The sequence below is a fragment of the Bemisia tabaci genome, chromosome 3 (genome assembly GCF_918797505.1).
Source record: "Bemisia tabaci chromosome 3, PGI_BMITA_v3".
Lineage (NCBI taxonomy): Eukaryota > Metazoa > Arthropoda > Insecta > Hemiptera > Aleyrodidae > Bemisia > Bemisia tabaci.
Genome location: NC_092795.1, coordinates 1,765,562 through 1,782,561, shown reverse-complemented (window position 1 = coordinate 1,782,561; position 17,000 = coordinate 1,765,562). Strand labels below are relative to the sequence as shown.

The 17,000-nt window shown below is 35.0% G+C and overlaps 1 protein-coding gene across 1 annotated transcript; it reads right to left on the bottom strand.

The window, feature by feature from the left end:
- Window positions 1–4,784: 4,784 nt before the first annotated feature.
- On the bottom strand, window positions 4,785–16,957 carry LOC109038557 (histone deacetylase HDAC1). The gene is made up of 10 exons (XM_019053649.2): window positions 16,717–16,957; window positions 16,060–16,172; window positions 14,634–14,751; window positions 12,742–12,936; window positions 12,332–12,492; window positions 11,301–11,502; window positions 10,085–10,334; window positions 8,614–8,826; window positions 7,757–7,866; window positions 4,785–6,901 (listed from the first exon to the last, which is right to left on the bottom strand). Exons 1-10 carry the CDS (start codon window positions 16,760–16,762, stop codon window positions 6,894–6,896), a joined length of 1,416 nt encoding a protein of 471 aa, XP_018909194.1. The 5' UTR covers window positions 16,763–16,957; the 3' UTR covers window positions 4,785–6,893.
- Between the last annotated feature and the right edge of the window lie 43 nt (window positions 16,958–17,000).

Below are 17,000 nucleotides of genomic sequence, written 5' to 3'. Positions count from 1 at the left end.
TTTTAGTTAGATCCCAGACTTAAGTTGAATTTTGAGCTTGACCCACACGTTGATGCACAAAACTGTTAGTTGATAATACCTCTGCTTGTTTTTAAATATGTATACAATAGTTGTAGGTTGCTTGTACGAGGAAAACTTATGATCTTAAAAGAGACTTACCATTAATTAAGAATGAACTGTACAGCGGGTCAGAAGTCATTTTTAATCTCTATTTTCATCCTGATAATGATAAAAAACGGTAAATGAGAGTCACTCTTTTTGTAATTTGGGTTATATAAATTGAGGATTATTTAACCCATCGACGATCACTTTTTTTTTCTTGTGATTTTGGCCTTACGAGTTTGTTCATATCTTGAGTAATGTAAGGATTTGCACCAAAAATTTACAAAAAAAAATTTCTCCCATGAAATTGTAATATCTTATCATCAGCACTGTGCTATGCTAGCTATCAGCAGCACAATTTTACTGCCGTTTGTCGATAGGTCAGCAAAACTCACATTACATTCAATTATTATGATAGGCATCGCACTTAATTTCTTAAGGCTTGCATTGACTGCTTGGATGTGATCATCTCTGAATTGTGACAAATGTTCCGTATAAATTAAGGATCAACTAATTCCGTGGTTGCATTTTGTGATAATATCTAGTCTCAGTGCTAGGTTTGTGAAGTTGTGAATATCAACTCACACAATAGGAAGGCATATGCTTAGTGATGATGATGGATCATTATTTTTTCTCATCTAAGAACTTGTTAAAAATAGTGAAACTTGACTCATCATTCTTCTGAATGAATCTATTAATATAGTTGTCACCTGGCTTATTGTGATAGGGAAATTTCTAATCATTAGTTTTTAATTTAATCCTACAAGACACATTCAATTAATTTTAAGTGTATCTTGAGAGAAATCTGCTCCGAAGACAAGATTTAGATTTGTTACAGTCTTATCTTGATGTATAATAATTAAGTTCATAGTAGGTGAGATTGTAATGTTGACAAAATGGGATGTATTTGTAGTATTTCCAATCTTACTGGCTGATATTTTAATTAAAATGAAGATTTGCTCTGAATATGAACTGAGCATGCCTATTTCCGAAATCTTCAAATTTTTGACACTGCTCAGGTACAAAAAGGCATGTATTATTTAAATTCATGGTGCAAAAAGAAAATAAAAACAGAAGAAACAGAAAAAAATCTGATAAAATATTTAATGATAGAGAGGGAGAGAAAAAGTCAGATTATAGGAATATACATATCACCACTGCAGTAAAGACTCATTACGTAATTCCGTTGTTTTCTCTTGGGGGGGGGGGGGGGGGGTTGTATGAGACAACAGAAAATTTAGATGTTGTTGGATTCATGTTTGATGATTACAGTCCTGCATTTTTAATTTTTTAGTATACTGAACTTTAATATTGTCCAAATTGAGTTTATTGAAAGGGGCTAACTCCATTGCTATTTTACTAAGGCCGTTTTAACAAATTGATTTAAAAAAAGTGATTTTTTTTTCCGGATTGATGTAGTCCATTTATAAATCTCATCAAAGCTCTTTGCAGGAAAACTCTTTGTCATGATACATTACCAAAGCAAGTTGCTATGTTTTAAAAGAAGTGATAAAAAGTATTTATTTATTAATCCATGCATAACAGTATGGAAAAAAATGGGAATTGATGATTCAACTCCAAGCCTACTTATCTCGATGTTTTAACTTCGCTGTAGGAACTTGGAACGTTTCCATTTGAAATTTCTACAGAATGACCCTGTTCAATAAGGTGAATGAAAACAGGAAAAAATTTCAAGCTGTAATTTTAGTTTGTTTGCCTCTGAAGAAGATAAAATGTTCAGAAATTTTGAAGCATTGAGATGGAAATGGGTGGTTCTAAAGTTTAACATTGTTGAAGTAAATTTAGTTAAGACGACAAACGGCCGCACATTGAGGGAAATATTTTATACTTATTACCATTCTCTTTCTGTGTCTATGTAGTAAGTAAGATTTTACCTCTCTGAATTATGCCAAATTTAAAGTATCCCACCAAATCTCCTTTAATTTTGTTAATCATCTTTGAGTCAAATTATTATTATTTACTCTTTCTGTTTGCCATATGTTCATTTGTAATTTGTACAAATTATAATAATTTTGGATGATAAAGTTATTCCTCAATGCCAAGGTGCCTTGTTATACCAAAGCGGAAGCTTCCTTTTGATGTTTGTGTCGGATGCAGAAGAGCTTATAACTGGCAAAGGAACTCTTCTTGTTGATAGAGCATGTAATTAAGTAGTCTACACTTAATTGGGCGGGCTTAAACAGAATCAGCCTAATTTCATTCACATCACCTAATTTACTCTTATGTTTTTTTAACATTGAACTAAACTACCTAACGCCCTTAAATTTTCTGTGAAATAACCCTTAAATACACACAAAATTTCACATCGCCCTATTACTCCTGTAATATCAAGTTTCAGTGTTGCCTGGTTTTCTGTCTAAAAAAAAATATCAGAGAAAATCAGGCAACATCTTTTGTAGTTAGGTTAACTCCGCTTAAACCCGTCCAATTTATGCTGCTCTTATCAAGATGTGAGATGTGATCATTGAAGAATTGGACTACATTTTGCAATTCTGCCGTGCAACGCAAAAACGCCGTAAACGCCATTTTAAATTTTATGGAAACAATCTATCATCGCAGAAAAACTTGTGTACCTAGGGACAATGTTTTTACAGAATTCTTTTGCTAATACTATCAAGAAGTTAACCTGAAAATTTGAAGTGCATGGGTAAAATATTTTTTATTTATTGTAGTGTTAAGTTCCAAAAACCGCAGGAAAATCTTGATGGATTTACGGCGTTCTTGCTTAGCACGGCAGAATAAGGAACTACAATATCTGGGTCCTAAAAACACCTATATACACAAGGAAACTAATAGCACATACGTTGTTTCTTAACTGAGCCATAAATTGTATTTCAGAACTGCAAAATGTAGTCCAATTGATGGATAGAGGTCGTATACCCGTACTGCCATACCAAGGAAAATGCTGTTTTAACATTCAAACATTGCTAAATCTCCCCCAATAAAATTTAATCTTTTGAGAAATGTGATGAACAAGTTTCCTTGAATTTTTGAGATATTTCAGTTTAAATTATCAGTGCATCCTCAGTGCAGCGCAGCCTCTTGAATCTTCTGCTACCAGGCTCGGAGGTGTTGTGAAAGCCAGCTCGAGACTTGGGCAAGCGGTCGCTGGCAGCAAGTAAACTTGCGCCATCTAGTGAGCTATTATCCAAACAGCTCTGCATAAGCCTTATTACCCGTTACTAGTGTTGCACCAACCAGCGTATCTCTCTGAGGGAAAATTGTACTCATATGAGCTCTTTCCTCCTGTATTGAGATTTTCAGCTTTATGCTGATTTTTAACGCATGTTGGCTAAAGAATTCCAACTTACTGTCTGACACGTGCGTCTACCATAGTCAGTTTGTATGAAATAAATTGCATTTAAGTTTTTATTTTCAAATCTCCTGTTGATAGGCTTTTTTTTTAAACCACCAAAGTTTCATGAGCAACATTCACTTTTGAGCGCAGTTGAATACAATACTGATTAGCTTTGCGATTTTCGTTTTTATTTTATGATTCTCCTTTGAGTCCCATAAGTGCTTAACACTTTCTTAACCTAGTTGACAATTTTTTGGCTCAATTGGCCATTGCAAACTAATTTTCGTATCCTGGCTTTCAGTCCTCTGTAGTTTTCCTTTAATCTTAAATAGAGCTGAATCATCTAGTAAACTAATCTCTTCTCTGTATTTTATGTGTATTAAAAACAACCGGGCAAAATACCTTATCGCATTCTTATCGTTAGATCTCCCTAGATTGATGGTAATCTGTATTTTACCTTTCACATTTCTCATGGCTGAAAAAAACTGTAAAATTTCTTTATCTTTTAGTCATTTAAGTCAGACATCTTGTGGAAAGATCCAAAAGTAATTAGTTGACAAGTTTTCCAATGAAACGATGAAGTACGACAGGAAGTCTGCAACGGCGCAAACGGAGATATGTGGTTTCGCACTTTGGCCAACGATATGCTTTTTAAAATGTATGAAGGATCATTAATAAATAGAATTTTGTTAGGGATTTAAAATGTTTAAAAACTTTTGATGAAAAATTGTTCTTCAATTGTATCTCTCATCGATGCGATTTAAATAAATCATGCTGCATCAACAACATTTCCAATTTCTTTTATATATTTCAACATATGAGTGACTGTCTAGAGAATAGGGACCTTAGTGCATGGTGGCAAATTTTCCAGAACAGCAACACAAAGAAGAATTAGACCTCTTAAAGACGTGTCTCATCAAATTTTCTTGCAGAATATGTTGAAACTAACAAAAACTTATAAATTAACTCTTAAGAGAGCAGTTGGCGTTTTTATTTTACATAATGAATACAAAATTCAAACTTCTGGCAAAAAACCACTATAAACGTAGGTGAAACTAGCCATCAAAAACAACCCATACGTTGGACTAACTGAAGCTTAATTGAATCACCATTTTGCTCCACGTCTGATACATGGCACTTCTATCTCGTCGAAAAAAAAGTCAGCACACAGTAAATTTCTTCTACGATAAAACACAGCGAGAGTGACTTAGTGCTCCATTTGAATTGAATAGTTTTCCGCATTTATGAGCAGAAAGAGAAGCGTGAACTGACAAAAACCAAAATCGCTGATTACTCACTGGTGAGTTGGACGTGGAAAGTTTTACTGCGTCCTTCAAACAGAATGAATTGAAATGAACAAAAGTAATGTTTATTAAATTTATTACTTATTCAAATTGATTTCTTTATCACATTCTGAAATTTCTTAAATTAGTCGTTGTGAAGTGTGTTACAAACAAATCCAACACTTCATGTTACATTTACTCTGCTACTTAGGCATTAGCTTTTCTGGGCTAAGGCCAACTTTCACAAATTTTATGGATGACCAAGATTTTACTGGAATTTTATACAAAAATCATAGCGACATAGATTTTATAGTAACCAATCAACTTGAACTTTCTGATAATACTTTAGCTTGAAATTCATTGTTATATAAAAATATAAACGAAACTAGTTTAAAAAATTTACAATTTTCAATCCTTGCTGGACTGAAATGAACTGGAAAACAGGGATTACATCGAAGGGAAGAAAAATAGATATGCAAGCAAATTAACATCCGCTTTTGATGGCTATTGACGCTAATCGACAAAAAATTGAACTAAGACACTCAGATTCTCGGTATGTACACACAAACACGCGCTCATTCAACAATCCAAGTGCACGAACATCCTCACTGCACGATTTGGTCAAATATATGACCAAAATTCTGGCTGAAGGGATGAACTCATAATCAGTTTAATTACTAATCACATGCTGTGGAAAATTCCATCAAATATCGAGGAATCATTATAAATTATTTTTCGATTTTTACAGATATAGACGAAAAGATAAATTCTGTTTGATTACTTATTTACTTTGCGCACGCAGAACACTATTTCTCCACAGTGATCGGAAAGGTCAAACTGCTGGTCAAAAAAGAGGTTGTTTTGAAGAAAGAACGTTGACTGTACACCTAAGGGGCCTGAGGTAAGAGGTCTTTTATCAATAGAATCTCACAGTTTGAAAACGACCCAACTGGGATTTTTAACGATGTCCATTTTTTTTTGGCGTAAAAACACTCTTTTCTTGGCTGTTATGCAGTTCTTCTCGTCTCCTGAAAAAGTTAATTTTTCCGAGATTGGTCGCGATCGTTTTTAAATTGGGAGATTCAATGAATACAGTGCAAAAACTTTGACCTACAGAATTACCCTTCTCTATTTAAATGCCTGCCATGCAATCTAAAAGTACTTAAATTTACTTTTTCAAACATCCTCCTATCATCTAAAAAAAAAAAAAAAAACCGATGCTGGTAAAGCTTCGATTTAGCACTTTTGATGCTAAAAATGGCAGTTTTCAATGCTGTTCAGGGCGTGACATAACTTGAAATCGTTTAACGTTCAATTTTTTTTGCCCTCTGTCACACATCAAACACTCTAGACGAGAGCTATTCCCTCCTTGGAAAAATTATGATCGCAGTAGGCCCATGAGGGAAGTATAATGAGGTGATATTATGTTTTCTGGTTTGACTCTACCATTGAGACACAAAATGAGTCTGCAAAATCTAATGACAGAAAAAAAATTACGGTCATTGATGACAATTTTTCAGAATGAAAGGTGCAATCAGTCATAGTCGTCGATCATAACATCAATAAAATACGCTTAATTAAACAGGAGATGATGTAGGAATCACAATTAAGGTCATAAAATAAGATTGAATTTATAGAGGTGAAGAGAAAATAATTCTTAAAAACATCGAGGCCTAGGTTTACAAAGAAAAGGAGCCCTTTCATGAGATTGGATGGTAAATGTTACTCTCGGTTACACTTAACCATTGTACACTAAGAAAAAAAAAATAAGTAAACATATCAAGACCAGTGAATTTTATAGGAGAACGAAAGTCACATTTAAGACGTGACAACATGTAAGGACTGGGAACGAAAAATTAAAATCGTAGGAGATCAATAGAACATACAGATAATTCAGTAACAAAAGTGTAAAAACATGATTGCAAATTGACGCTATTTGGGAGAGAGGGCTTAGGAACAAGGATGTTTAACGCTGAATGATCGAATTCAGGAGATTACAATAATAAATAGTGCCGGAAGTCGATTGGAACAGAAAACTTCGTCAGGCAGAGGTTTCTTAACTTATTGTAGCAATCTACTGGTTCGTAGGTCGTGAGCAGTTTTTGCGAGGTTTCTGATTTCTTGTTTGATGATAGGATACAACACATTAAAATAATTGAGATTATCTTCAGACTTCAAATTCAGAGATGTTATGAATCTGCAAAAGAAAGATGAGATAAAAATTAAGAACTTAATGATGTCTACTTTGATACACTAGATATAATATTTTATTATAGAATATAATAAATTTAGAGTTGGGCCAGATATACGGAATGCAAGATAATTGCGCTATCTGGTATTTAGCCAGATAGTTAATGCCATCAAAATTTCCTGAGATTTTTGCAAAACTGTCATCATCTCAGGAATCAAAATTTTTGAGAGGAATTTTTGAAAATAATTTGACACAAGCACAACAACATTCCAAAGCCTTGCATGCTGCCTTTTAAAAAGGATGGATTGGGGGAAAATAGGCTCTTTAGGCATATCTACACATGCAAAAACTTAGTGTTACTTAGAGTGATTGGATTTCAGTAAACAATAGAAAACACTTTTCAGTGTTCCTAAGAATAATTTTAGAGTACTTCAGTTTCTTTAATGCATTGAAATTGAATCTGATGATTTGAGTCCTGAAAATGGATGAGAAAAACTTTGTATGTATACAGCATCTCTTTAAAATGACATCCGAAAGTCTGTTCATTTAAAGCCATCACAACTACAATTTGCCTTGACCCTTTTCAATGTTTCCATGCCAGAATATCCGGAAAAATTCCTTTACATGGTGGTGCCATGATAAAAAAGCCTTAATCTTGAGATGTTAATTCTGAAAACCCCACATTTTTCTGTGAGCAGTCACAAAAAGGAGGTATTATTTCTCAGCTGATGCTGCGTATGTCATGGATTGGTTTCAGAGGCTTGCTCAAAAGCTCAAGTCTTTTTCCTGTCATTAGTAAAATTCAGGAATTAAGACAAATTAGGCCAGAGATGGAAAAAAAATCTGCTAATTGCTTCCTACCTTTAACTTCTGTTTTCACAGGTTCTTCTACTTTGGTGTCACCATCCGGTTTGACTTGCTCTAATCTAGGCCTCTTGCTGTTTGGCGTTGATGGACCGCTCTTGAATGATCTGAAAGAGATGAGGAAAACGCGATTTAAAGATAGATTCACAGTAAAAAGTCTCTCTAGTTTAGTAAGAAATGAGACCACCTCTATTTAAAAAGAAAGAAGAAAAAAACAGTATTTTTTTTGGGGGGGGGGGGAGGAAGACTTAACTTATGATTATTGCCATCCTTGTTTGCCAATTACGATAGAAGTTTCATCATCTCTGCAAATGGACAGATATCTAAGTGTCTATGACAAACCTTCATAATCATGCGAGGAGGTGCTTCTTGATTCATTTTCAGAATGATGCTTCTTATCGTGTTTTAGCAGGGAAAGAATCCAATTTTTTGGGGTTTTTTTTTAATGTTTTCAGGGAAAACTGCTCGATTATTACTTTCTCCACTACTGAACCATTGAACAAAAATTTAAAAAAAAACCCAAGTTCACTTTTCAGCCCTGCAACATTCATTTACACTTTAGACTAGCCATTTCACCTAATTTAATTTTTAATTTTAAATCTTTAACTTCAATGTTACAAATATTGTAATCAGTTGTAATTATCATCTTCATTCACTGGAAGATTGGATGGGTAAGCTTTGTGTCAAACTGGAAACTAAAGCTGATTTTACTAAAGCTGAATTCGACAGGAACGCCAATTAAACTTCACAAAGGTCTGGAAAAGTTCTTTAGGATACAGTGAAAGCAAGCAAAACGGTTGCGTTAAAATAGAATGTTTTGATTTTATGAAATCAGTCTGAAAGCATAGTGGTACCTGTGATCTTTCCTGTTTCCACTTTCATCATCGCTATCACTAAATTCATTGTCAGCAGTGATCCTTTTATCTTCGTCTCTTTGCGGCTTTCTTTCATCAGGATTAACTTTGTCCTCATCTTCAATATCATCTGGGATGGCGTCCTCCGGGATTGCTTGAACTTGTACACCAGGGGCATGAGGTAACATGCGGAGATTTTCAAAGAGGCGAGTCCTGAAACAGGATTTTAAGATTCCATCAGGACACCAATAAATTGAATACATAACATCACCTATAGGAAAAGGGGTCTTGGAGCACAATAGCAGATTTTTTATGAAAAAGATTTCTACCACAATTGGTAAAAAAATTGGGACTGCATACTCGGATTTCTTTGTTGACAAAAAACCAAAACACCCTAGGTTTCAATGAATTATTTTTTTTTTTTTTTTTTTTATCTCAGAAAAATACATAGTTATCATACACTTTACAAGACTTATTATTTACATGTCATTCTTATTATTAAGACTTAACTGCAACTTAATACACAACTAGGTATCAGTACTCTGAGACGTGCCGGAATCACCCGAGGGTATATCATCGGCCGGGGGGGGGGTGTTGTTAGCCACTGCTAGTACTAAAGGTCCTTTATTATTATTGCTATAAATATCTCTTCTGACAGTTAGAATTTTCTTCACATATTTTTCAATGAATTTTGTTCCTTAGTATTCAGAAAAAATTGCCGTTTTTCGTCAGCAAATACTTTATTAGAAGTGAACATCCAGGTCCTAGAATTAGTTAAAACCAGGCTTTTTTCTATGGGCCGCTTATAAAAATATACAAGGATTCGAAATTATTTCATTACAGGCGGAATCTCATCAAAAGTGAGTTCGTTATAAATAGGTATGACTGTGGAGTTTTCGGAAGAAAGGACTTTAAAGTATTATGAAGAATCAGCTTTAGGAAGTTAAATCCATTATGGGGGTGATGAGGGATGAATATTTTTATATCAATCCAACAAGAAAGAGCCTGAAATATGTTGGATGAAAACTTTTAAATAGTATTTTCTGAAAACGACTTATTCCGCACTACAAAGAACAAACTGTCATACTTATGACTTCTTTTGACATGGTTGGGCATTTTTTATGTGCCAAAATGTTTGAGCAACTCTCCTAAGCAGTAGCGCTAATACCTCAATTTTGAATTTTCTGAACAGCGATCTCACTTTCTGAGGACAGGGATGTATATTAATTAGAGAGAGGAAGATCCTTTGATCTTCTTATATTTCGATGCCTTTTCTAAACCAGATGTAAGCTCCTCTCACATGCAAACAGACTTCCAAAACTAGGAATGCTGGAGATGAAGAAAAAAAATATTGACAGCTGAAACAAAAATATGAGTAGCTAGAAACCAAAGAGAGAAAGAAAAAAAATTCCCCAAAATTATCAAAGAGGGAAACATGAAAATGTGAAAAATAAACAACAACTCAACTTACTTAATTTTTTCTAGGTACTCTTGAGTGTTTTGATTGGCCATATTTGACGGACTGATGTGCAGTTTGAAATCAGGACCAAAATACTCGAAATAGTCGTTGTAAGGAAGTTCATTGGCTATTTCAACACCCAACGCAACAGATGTTTCGTAAGTCCAACAGCGAGATACGTTTCTGATTGTGTAGCCTCCTCCGCCGACCATCAAGAACGGTAAATTGTACTTCTTCACAAATTCTACACACTTTCCATGGCCTGAAAAAATCAAAACATTAATATCTCTTGGAGTGTTTTGTTCCACCATCTCATCCTGCCAATCTTACATAGTTAATATTAGTTTTCATGCCCTCTAGCTGCCTTGTCACCTCATTGTGTTACTGTGTTTGATTGGATTTATAGATATTCTACTGACTATCTTCGCTTGCCAACTTTGTTACCTCTTTCTAGAGTAGTACAGTAATACTCTGATATAACTACTTCCTGTGTTATGACTTTTATGGTATTACAGTGATTTAAGACCATCCCATCAAAATTCAACCACATTTTGCAATTTGGACCTATGGATTCTAGCCCGGTTTAAAAACAACGTATGTGCCATTAGTTTCCCTATGCACATACATGTTTTTCCAGAGGAGCCAGAATTTATAGTTCCAAATTGCAAAATGCAGTCCAATTTTTATACGTAATAAAGAATTTATCCAAAAAAAATTATTATTTAAATCTTATTCTTAGAACAAATTTTACTACAGCAATCCTGGAGTTGACTTAACGATGATGATTTTGTCAGTTGAGGTCAGAAAAAAAAACTACTTTTTGCAGAAACTTGCAAAATATTCTGCCGTGCCAAGGAAGAATGTTGTGTGAGCCTTTAGACGTTGCCAAATTTTTTCGATACAGCATGAATTTTCCGGAAAATTTGCATATATTTTCCACCCAGTCAAATCTAAATTATCTGAAAATTTCAAGAGAAAATATTCATATCACTCTTCAAAAATGAACAATTAATCAGAGGAAATTTGGTGACACTCAAATGTTCATACAGCATATTCCCTTGGCCGGTTATGTTCCAGACACAATCTGGCTAGAAAGATGTTAAGAATCAAACGCACTGCCATCATACAAAGTAAGCATGGTTCTCAGCCACAAGTGTTCACCAAACTTTGGTCAAAAAACAAAAAAAAAAACCCTGTTGGTATAAAACATGAAAATAATCATTGATACCTTTCACAGTGAGATTGAAGCAACCCAGACGGTCTCCTGTTAGAGAGTCAGCACCACATTGTAAAACAACGGCACTTGGTTGAAATGTTTCCATAACTTTAGAGATGATCGGAACGAAAATAGATTCATAGCTCTCATCATCCATTCCGTCTCTTAAAGGAATATTAACAGCGTAGTATTTCCCTTTGCCAGCGCCGATGTCCTAAATTAAAAAATCAAGCCAAAAATTAGAAAATCCATTTACTCCATCATATCCTTACTGACGAAGTGGGGCTGTGCAACAACATGACAAATCTTCTTGATAACCTAATTTAGAAACAACTTAATCACGTTTGAAACATTGCAAAATTGTCATTACCCTATATTTCATTCTAGGAAAAATATTTTAATTTTTTTACGATTTCAGTGATTACCCATTATGTTCTGCTAATATTATGTGGAAGTCTCCGGCAACATAGTTGCATTTTCTATGCTAAAAATAAATTAGGAGCAGAGGCTTAGAAACACCAAAATCGTGATCAGGATATTTAAATTTTGCTATCGTTATATTTATATTTTTACTTGAATCAAGCATTTGCCACGATTTGTGCACATTGACCATCTTGGAGTGTTTTCTTATACATAAGCATTGAATTGAAAATTATGGGAACTGGTAGTGATTAAGACCTAAGCTTGCCGATAATTTTACCCCAAAACATTCTTTTAACCTAAATTTTTTTCTGGATGCGCCAATGGTTACAGACCTTGCTTTGTTAAAAAATTTGGAGACCAGTTACAGTAGCTCAGGAATAAAGTGATTGGCTCTGCGTTGGTAGCAGCATTTGCAAGCATCATACACAGTTTTACAGTCAACAGTAGACAGAACTTTAATTTCTACAATAACCTAGAAAAACAAACTGGATATTCTACCAGATGAAAATAGACTGAGCCATTTCTGATCCATCAGGCTTAGTTTTGTTTCCTGTATACAAAGTTGTTATTAAATATGAACTGCAATAAAATTTAAATAAAGTTAGAGAAATAACTCATACCCTGAGATCTCCAGTGCCAGGAAAATATTCACCATACTTATGGAAAGATACGGTCATGACACGATCAGTAGTATAGAACGCTTCTTCTACACCATCACCATGATGAACGTCAATATCAATGTACAGTACTCTCTGATGATACTTCAGTAATTCTAGGATACCTGAAATAAAAAATTTTATATTAAGAATAATGAATTTCATAGGAGGGCCGGCTTTTCTTGGCTATCTGACTATTGGAACCTGCAAACACATGAAAACTAGCAAAATTAAAGCAGGAAAAAAGAAAAGGAGAGAAAATAATTTTTTTGAAATTTGAAAAAATTAAGGTTCTTCAAAATAGGGAGGCTGGGAATAATTCAAACAGTTATTTACGATTACTGCAAAGTGGTTAATTAGTTAAAGAAGCTCACCGAGGACGATATCATTGACGTAACAAAAGCCTGACGCTTCTGATTTTTTTGCATGATGGAGTCCACCACCCCAGTTGATACAGATTTCTGATGCCTGTTTGTTCAATTTGACGGCTGCTGCTACTGATCCACCGGCAGATAATTGACAAAATTCATATAGGCCATCGAAAACAGGGCAATCTTCCCCGACATTGACTGAAATAGGGGAAAAATTTCAATGAGTGAATGGTAAAAATATTGGGATTCCATGGAGTAATTGATCACATTATCAATCTGTTTGAAAATAAGAGGCTCTTAGGGTTAAATCTGCTACCTTCAATGAAAAAGGAGTCAGTTACTGCCAGACAAAGCCTGAATTTCCCTGAGAGTCACTTGTTTTCAGACTTTGCGTCAATGTTAACATACTTTCCATAATTTAATAAGTACCTAACAGACGGAATAACTTTCTGAGATTTCCATATATGGGCACAATGTGCGACTTGACTATGTTTTGATAGATAGTTTCTTGCTTCTTTCGGATAATTGTTCCGTTGTGAAAAAAATGTGCAAAAACCTTTTACTTTGCTGATACCACATACCTACTCCGGAATTCGAACAGTTGCTTGCTTGGTTTTTGCTTGTTCAAGGTGAGAAATCACGAGCAATTCATCTCAGTATTGCAAAATATGAGGGGAATTTCCAGCGGATGCGTTCAATCCTAAACAATTACTCGCTTTCCATCTCAAAACACGCTATTTTTCCTGCGATTTCGAACAGAAAATGAGAAGGCTACCAACATTTCATTTTATCATTCTTCCAATGAAATTCCCTGGGTTTTTTGACCGCTTGAAAGCGCTATCGGGTTGGCACAATTCTGATCAGCTGGCCTGTTGTGGATCCGATTTTTATGTAGAACCCGGCTCCAAAAAAAATTCCCTGACTTTTCCCAGTCGAGTTGCATTCTCTGATTTTTCCCCGATTTCCTGTTTCCTATCCATCCTGTTTGCATTATTTTTTGGACAAAAATCCGAATGAACATTCATGTCAGGAGAGCGATGATTTGATAAGTTTTACAAGTGACTATCGGTTTTAAATTACTGATTTTTTCCTAATCTATGCCGAGCAAATTCTTTGAGTGAGAATAAAAACTATTTATGAGATGGAGGGTTCAGTTATAGTTTGAGGTTTGTGGCTGAGAATGAAGTCCGTTAGATTGGAATTTGTTGGGGGTTTATGATCTCATCAGGGTTAACCATCGAGGTCCACCAGGGGTAAACTTCCTTGAAAAATTAAGGGAAACATATGTTCTTAAAATTTAGATGACACGTAATATGTAAATGATAGAAGCTTGGATAGTTTTAAAAAAATATTTGACAGTTCATTGATTCACTCAAGTATTGATTCTTGGTGGCAGCAAAAGCTTCATGTGTTTGTTCATTGACTATAGTCCAAATGAATGCGATAGCAATAGCCTGCGAAGGTTAAAAGCTTATTCTTGACAATTAAAATTAATGGCCCACTCTTCTCTATTGCTACCCTGCCATTGAAAAACGCCATACAAACATTTTAAGGTTGCCACATTTTTTGTGATAACATATTTATCGTGAAGAAAATTATTGAGAGTCTTTGAAATTTTCAGATGCTTTTGATTAAGTAAATTGCAGATAAAATGCTCGGATAAATTGGAAGAAAAATATTGACAGATTTCCTTGAAAATGTGTATTTCATAAAGGGAAATTTGGCAACACCTGAGGGTTCATACAGAGTTCTTCCTTAGTACGGGAGATTATGCAAGAGCAAAAATATTTTGATATCACTCTTTCTGAAGCTAGATAAGAGGACAGGAAAAAAGCCTCGCACGGCATGTTTGAGAATGAGGAGAGATGGAAAGATAAGAGGTAGAATCAACTTACATCTTTGCATTTGTTTGTTGTACTCAGCCATGTTATCTGGTCGAATACTGCGAAGAAATCTGATATACTCATCACTATGAAATTTAGTCATCTCTTCAGCTGTGGCTTTATGTGGCCTCTGTAAATGAATGATAATTAGTTAGCTACTGAAAATACTCATGGTACTTTTTCTAACGCAATTATTTTTGTTCCAAGAATTTTGGAGGATATAGAGACCATCAGACAACTTCATTCTCATTCTTTCCCTATGATAGGGTTTAGTTGATAGATCACGGTGATTTTAGAAAATAATTGAATAAAAAATGTATAAAATTTCACAAGGTGATCCAAAAGTCCTGCAATGCCATTACCTCTGTAACTTTCGGACAAATTTAGGATAACGACTTGAAATTTAGTGAGTGCTCCTAGGTCAAAGGAAACTACTTTTCTTCTCAACAAATTTTCATGGGATCACTGTGAAAAACGGCAAGAACCCTTGAGGTTGTATAGGTGGTGTGAGACTTTTGGATTACCTTGTATTTCTTACGAATACAAGTTCATTCTAGCACAAGGAGGAGCATCAATTTAAAAAAGACACAGTTCTCCTAAAACAGAGGGCATCTGTTCGCAGGAGAATCCAGAGAAATTGGATCATCCAAGGTTTATCACAGCTAAGAGAGGAGTTTCTCCCATTTTCTACAAAAAATACAAAGCTATCAAGGTGATTCGTCAAGCTCAAGTGACGTGGTCGAACTGGCATGCAATATATCGCATCGATTAGGTCAAAGTTCTCGGCTTGTTTAGAATTTTTAGCAAAAAAAGGACGATAGCCCCTGCGCCCAAGCCTATAGAATCATTCCAACCCCAAAAATTGGCAAAATTCAGAGAAATGAAAGCAGAATAGTATTCAGAAAAAAAACTTGTATTCGATACAGAAATCGATAGCTGAATGGAATGCGAGATTTTTTTCCACACACTATTCTGCTTTCATTTCTCTGAATTTTGCCAATGTTAAGGTTCAGACTGATTATTTAGGCTCCTGCAGAGGGGCTATCGTCCTTTGTTTAGCTAAATATTCAAAATCTCCCGAGATTTTTTACCTAAAAGATGAGAAATATCGCATGCCGGTTTGACTACTTCTTTTGAGCTTGACGAATCACCTTAAAAGGGGGAGAGGACACCTTGAGATGCAGGGTGGTTTTGCCTCAGGCTTCACGAGGTATTAGGATAAATATCAATTCTCAACCAGTAAATAAAGTAACACATGAAATTTTTGGAATATTAAGAAAAAATATGGACTCGGTGAATTTTCTCTGCCTTCATGAATTTTATGCTTCTCTCTTTTGTACCTCCCATTTCTCTGGATTAGTATTGACTGACAGGAGGCAAAATGGAAGGTTGAAAAGGAGTGGTCTCACTTAATTAACTAAAAACGCGTCATACTCACATAAACTTCCATTTTCCGGTATAGACCATAGTTCAGGAGGAGATTATGGGTCATCCTTATCCTATGTGGTTTCATTGGATGGCCTTGGCCGTAATAGTAGTTTCCGATGTCACCTAAGAAAAAAAGAGGGGACCATTAGAGGAAATTCAGAGAAAGGGAAAATAAAACAAGCGCACTTAAAATAGCTATAATCAATTTTTGATGGTACTATATTCTGAGAACAATACATTTTTATGACTGAAATCTAATTCTCAGACTATCCTAAACAAATGAGTCTATGCGCTTAATGTCTTAGTGCTAGATGTAACTTTAAATATTCAGAAGAATTTATGAATTTCTTTTCCTTAGAGCAGGTTTTAAAAGGGACAGTAGCACTCATGTTATTAAAGTGTGGAGTGAACTGAGTCTCTTGGAATTTTTTATGATTACATATTCTAAACATTCAAATGACGGAGTGGCGGCCGCTGCACTGACCGTCTGAGGTGTAGTCGCTGACTCTCAATGCCAATCAAATCTGACAAATTGTTATTCCTGTCAAAGGAAGGACACATTTCATAATTGAAAAGCAAATACTTGTGAAATTAAAAGCAGAAGATAAGACTTCCGCTTTTAAGTTCAAAAAGAGAGCCACAGCGAAGGAAGAATAGGGTTACTTACTGTCATAGTAGTAGCAAACACGCTTTTTGCTGTGAGGTGTTTGCATTTTTACTGCGAAATACTGGCCGTGATAAGAGTCCAAATTCACTTTAAAGCCTTATGGCATGCACTTAATAATTGCACTCAACTAAAAATGCAAGTAAACTCAAATTTAAGTTAGAATGAAATTCAAAACAAAATTTTTCGAGTGACAATCGACAAGACAACGTCGGATCATTCCTTCCATCGACAACAGAGAGCGCTGGGTGAGTGACGCTTGCCCATCAAAGCAAAGACATGGAAGG

Excerpts from the sequence above, each read along its gene's own strand:
- LOC109038557 (XM_019053649.2), bottom strand. The coding sequence starts at position 16,762 with ATGCAAACACCTCACAGCAAAAAGCGTGTTTGCTACTACTATGACA. Across the intron at positions 12,493-12,741 it reads CGTCAATGATATCGTCCTCG|GTATCCTAGAATTACTGAAG; the intron begins GTGAGCTTCTTT and ends TTTTTATTTCAG. Across the intron at positions 10,335-11,300 it reads CTTCAATCTCACTGTGAAAG|GCCATGGAAAGTGTGTAGAA; the intron begins GTATCAATGATT and ends TGATTTTTTCAG.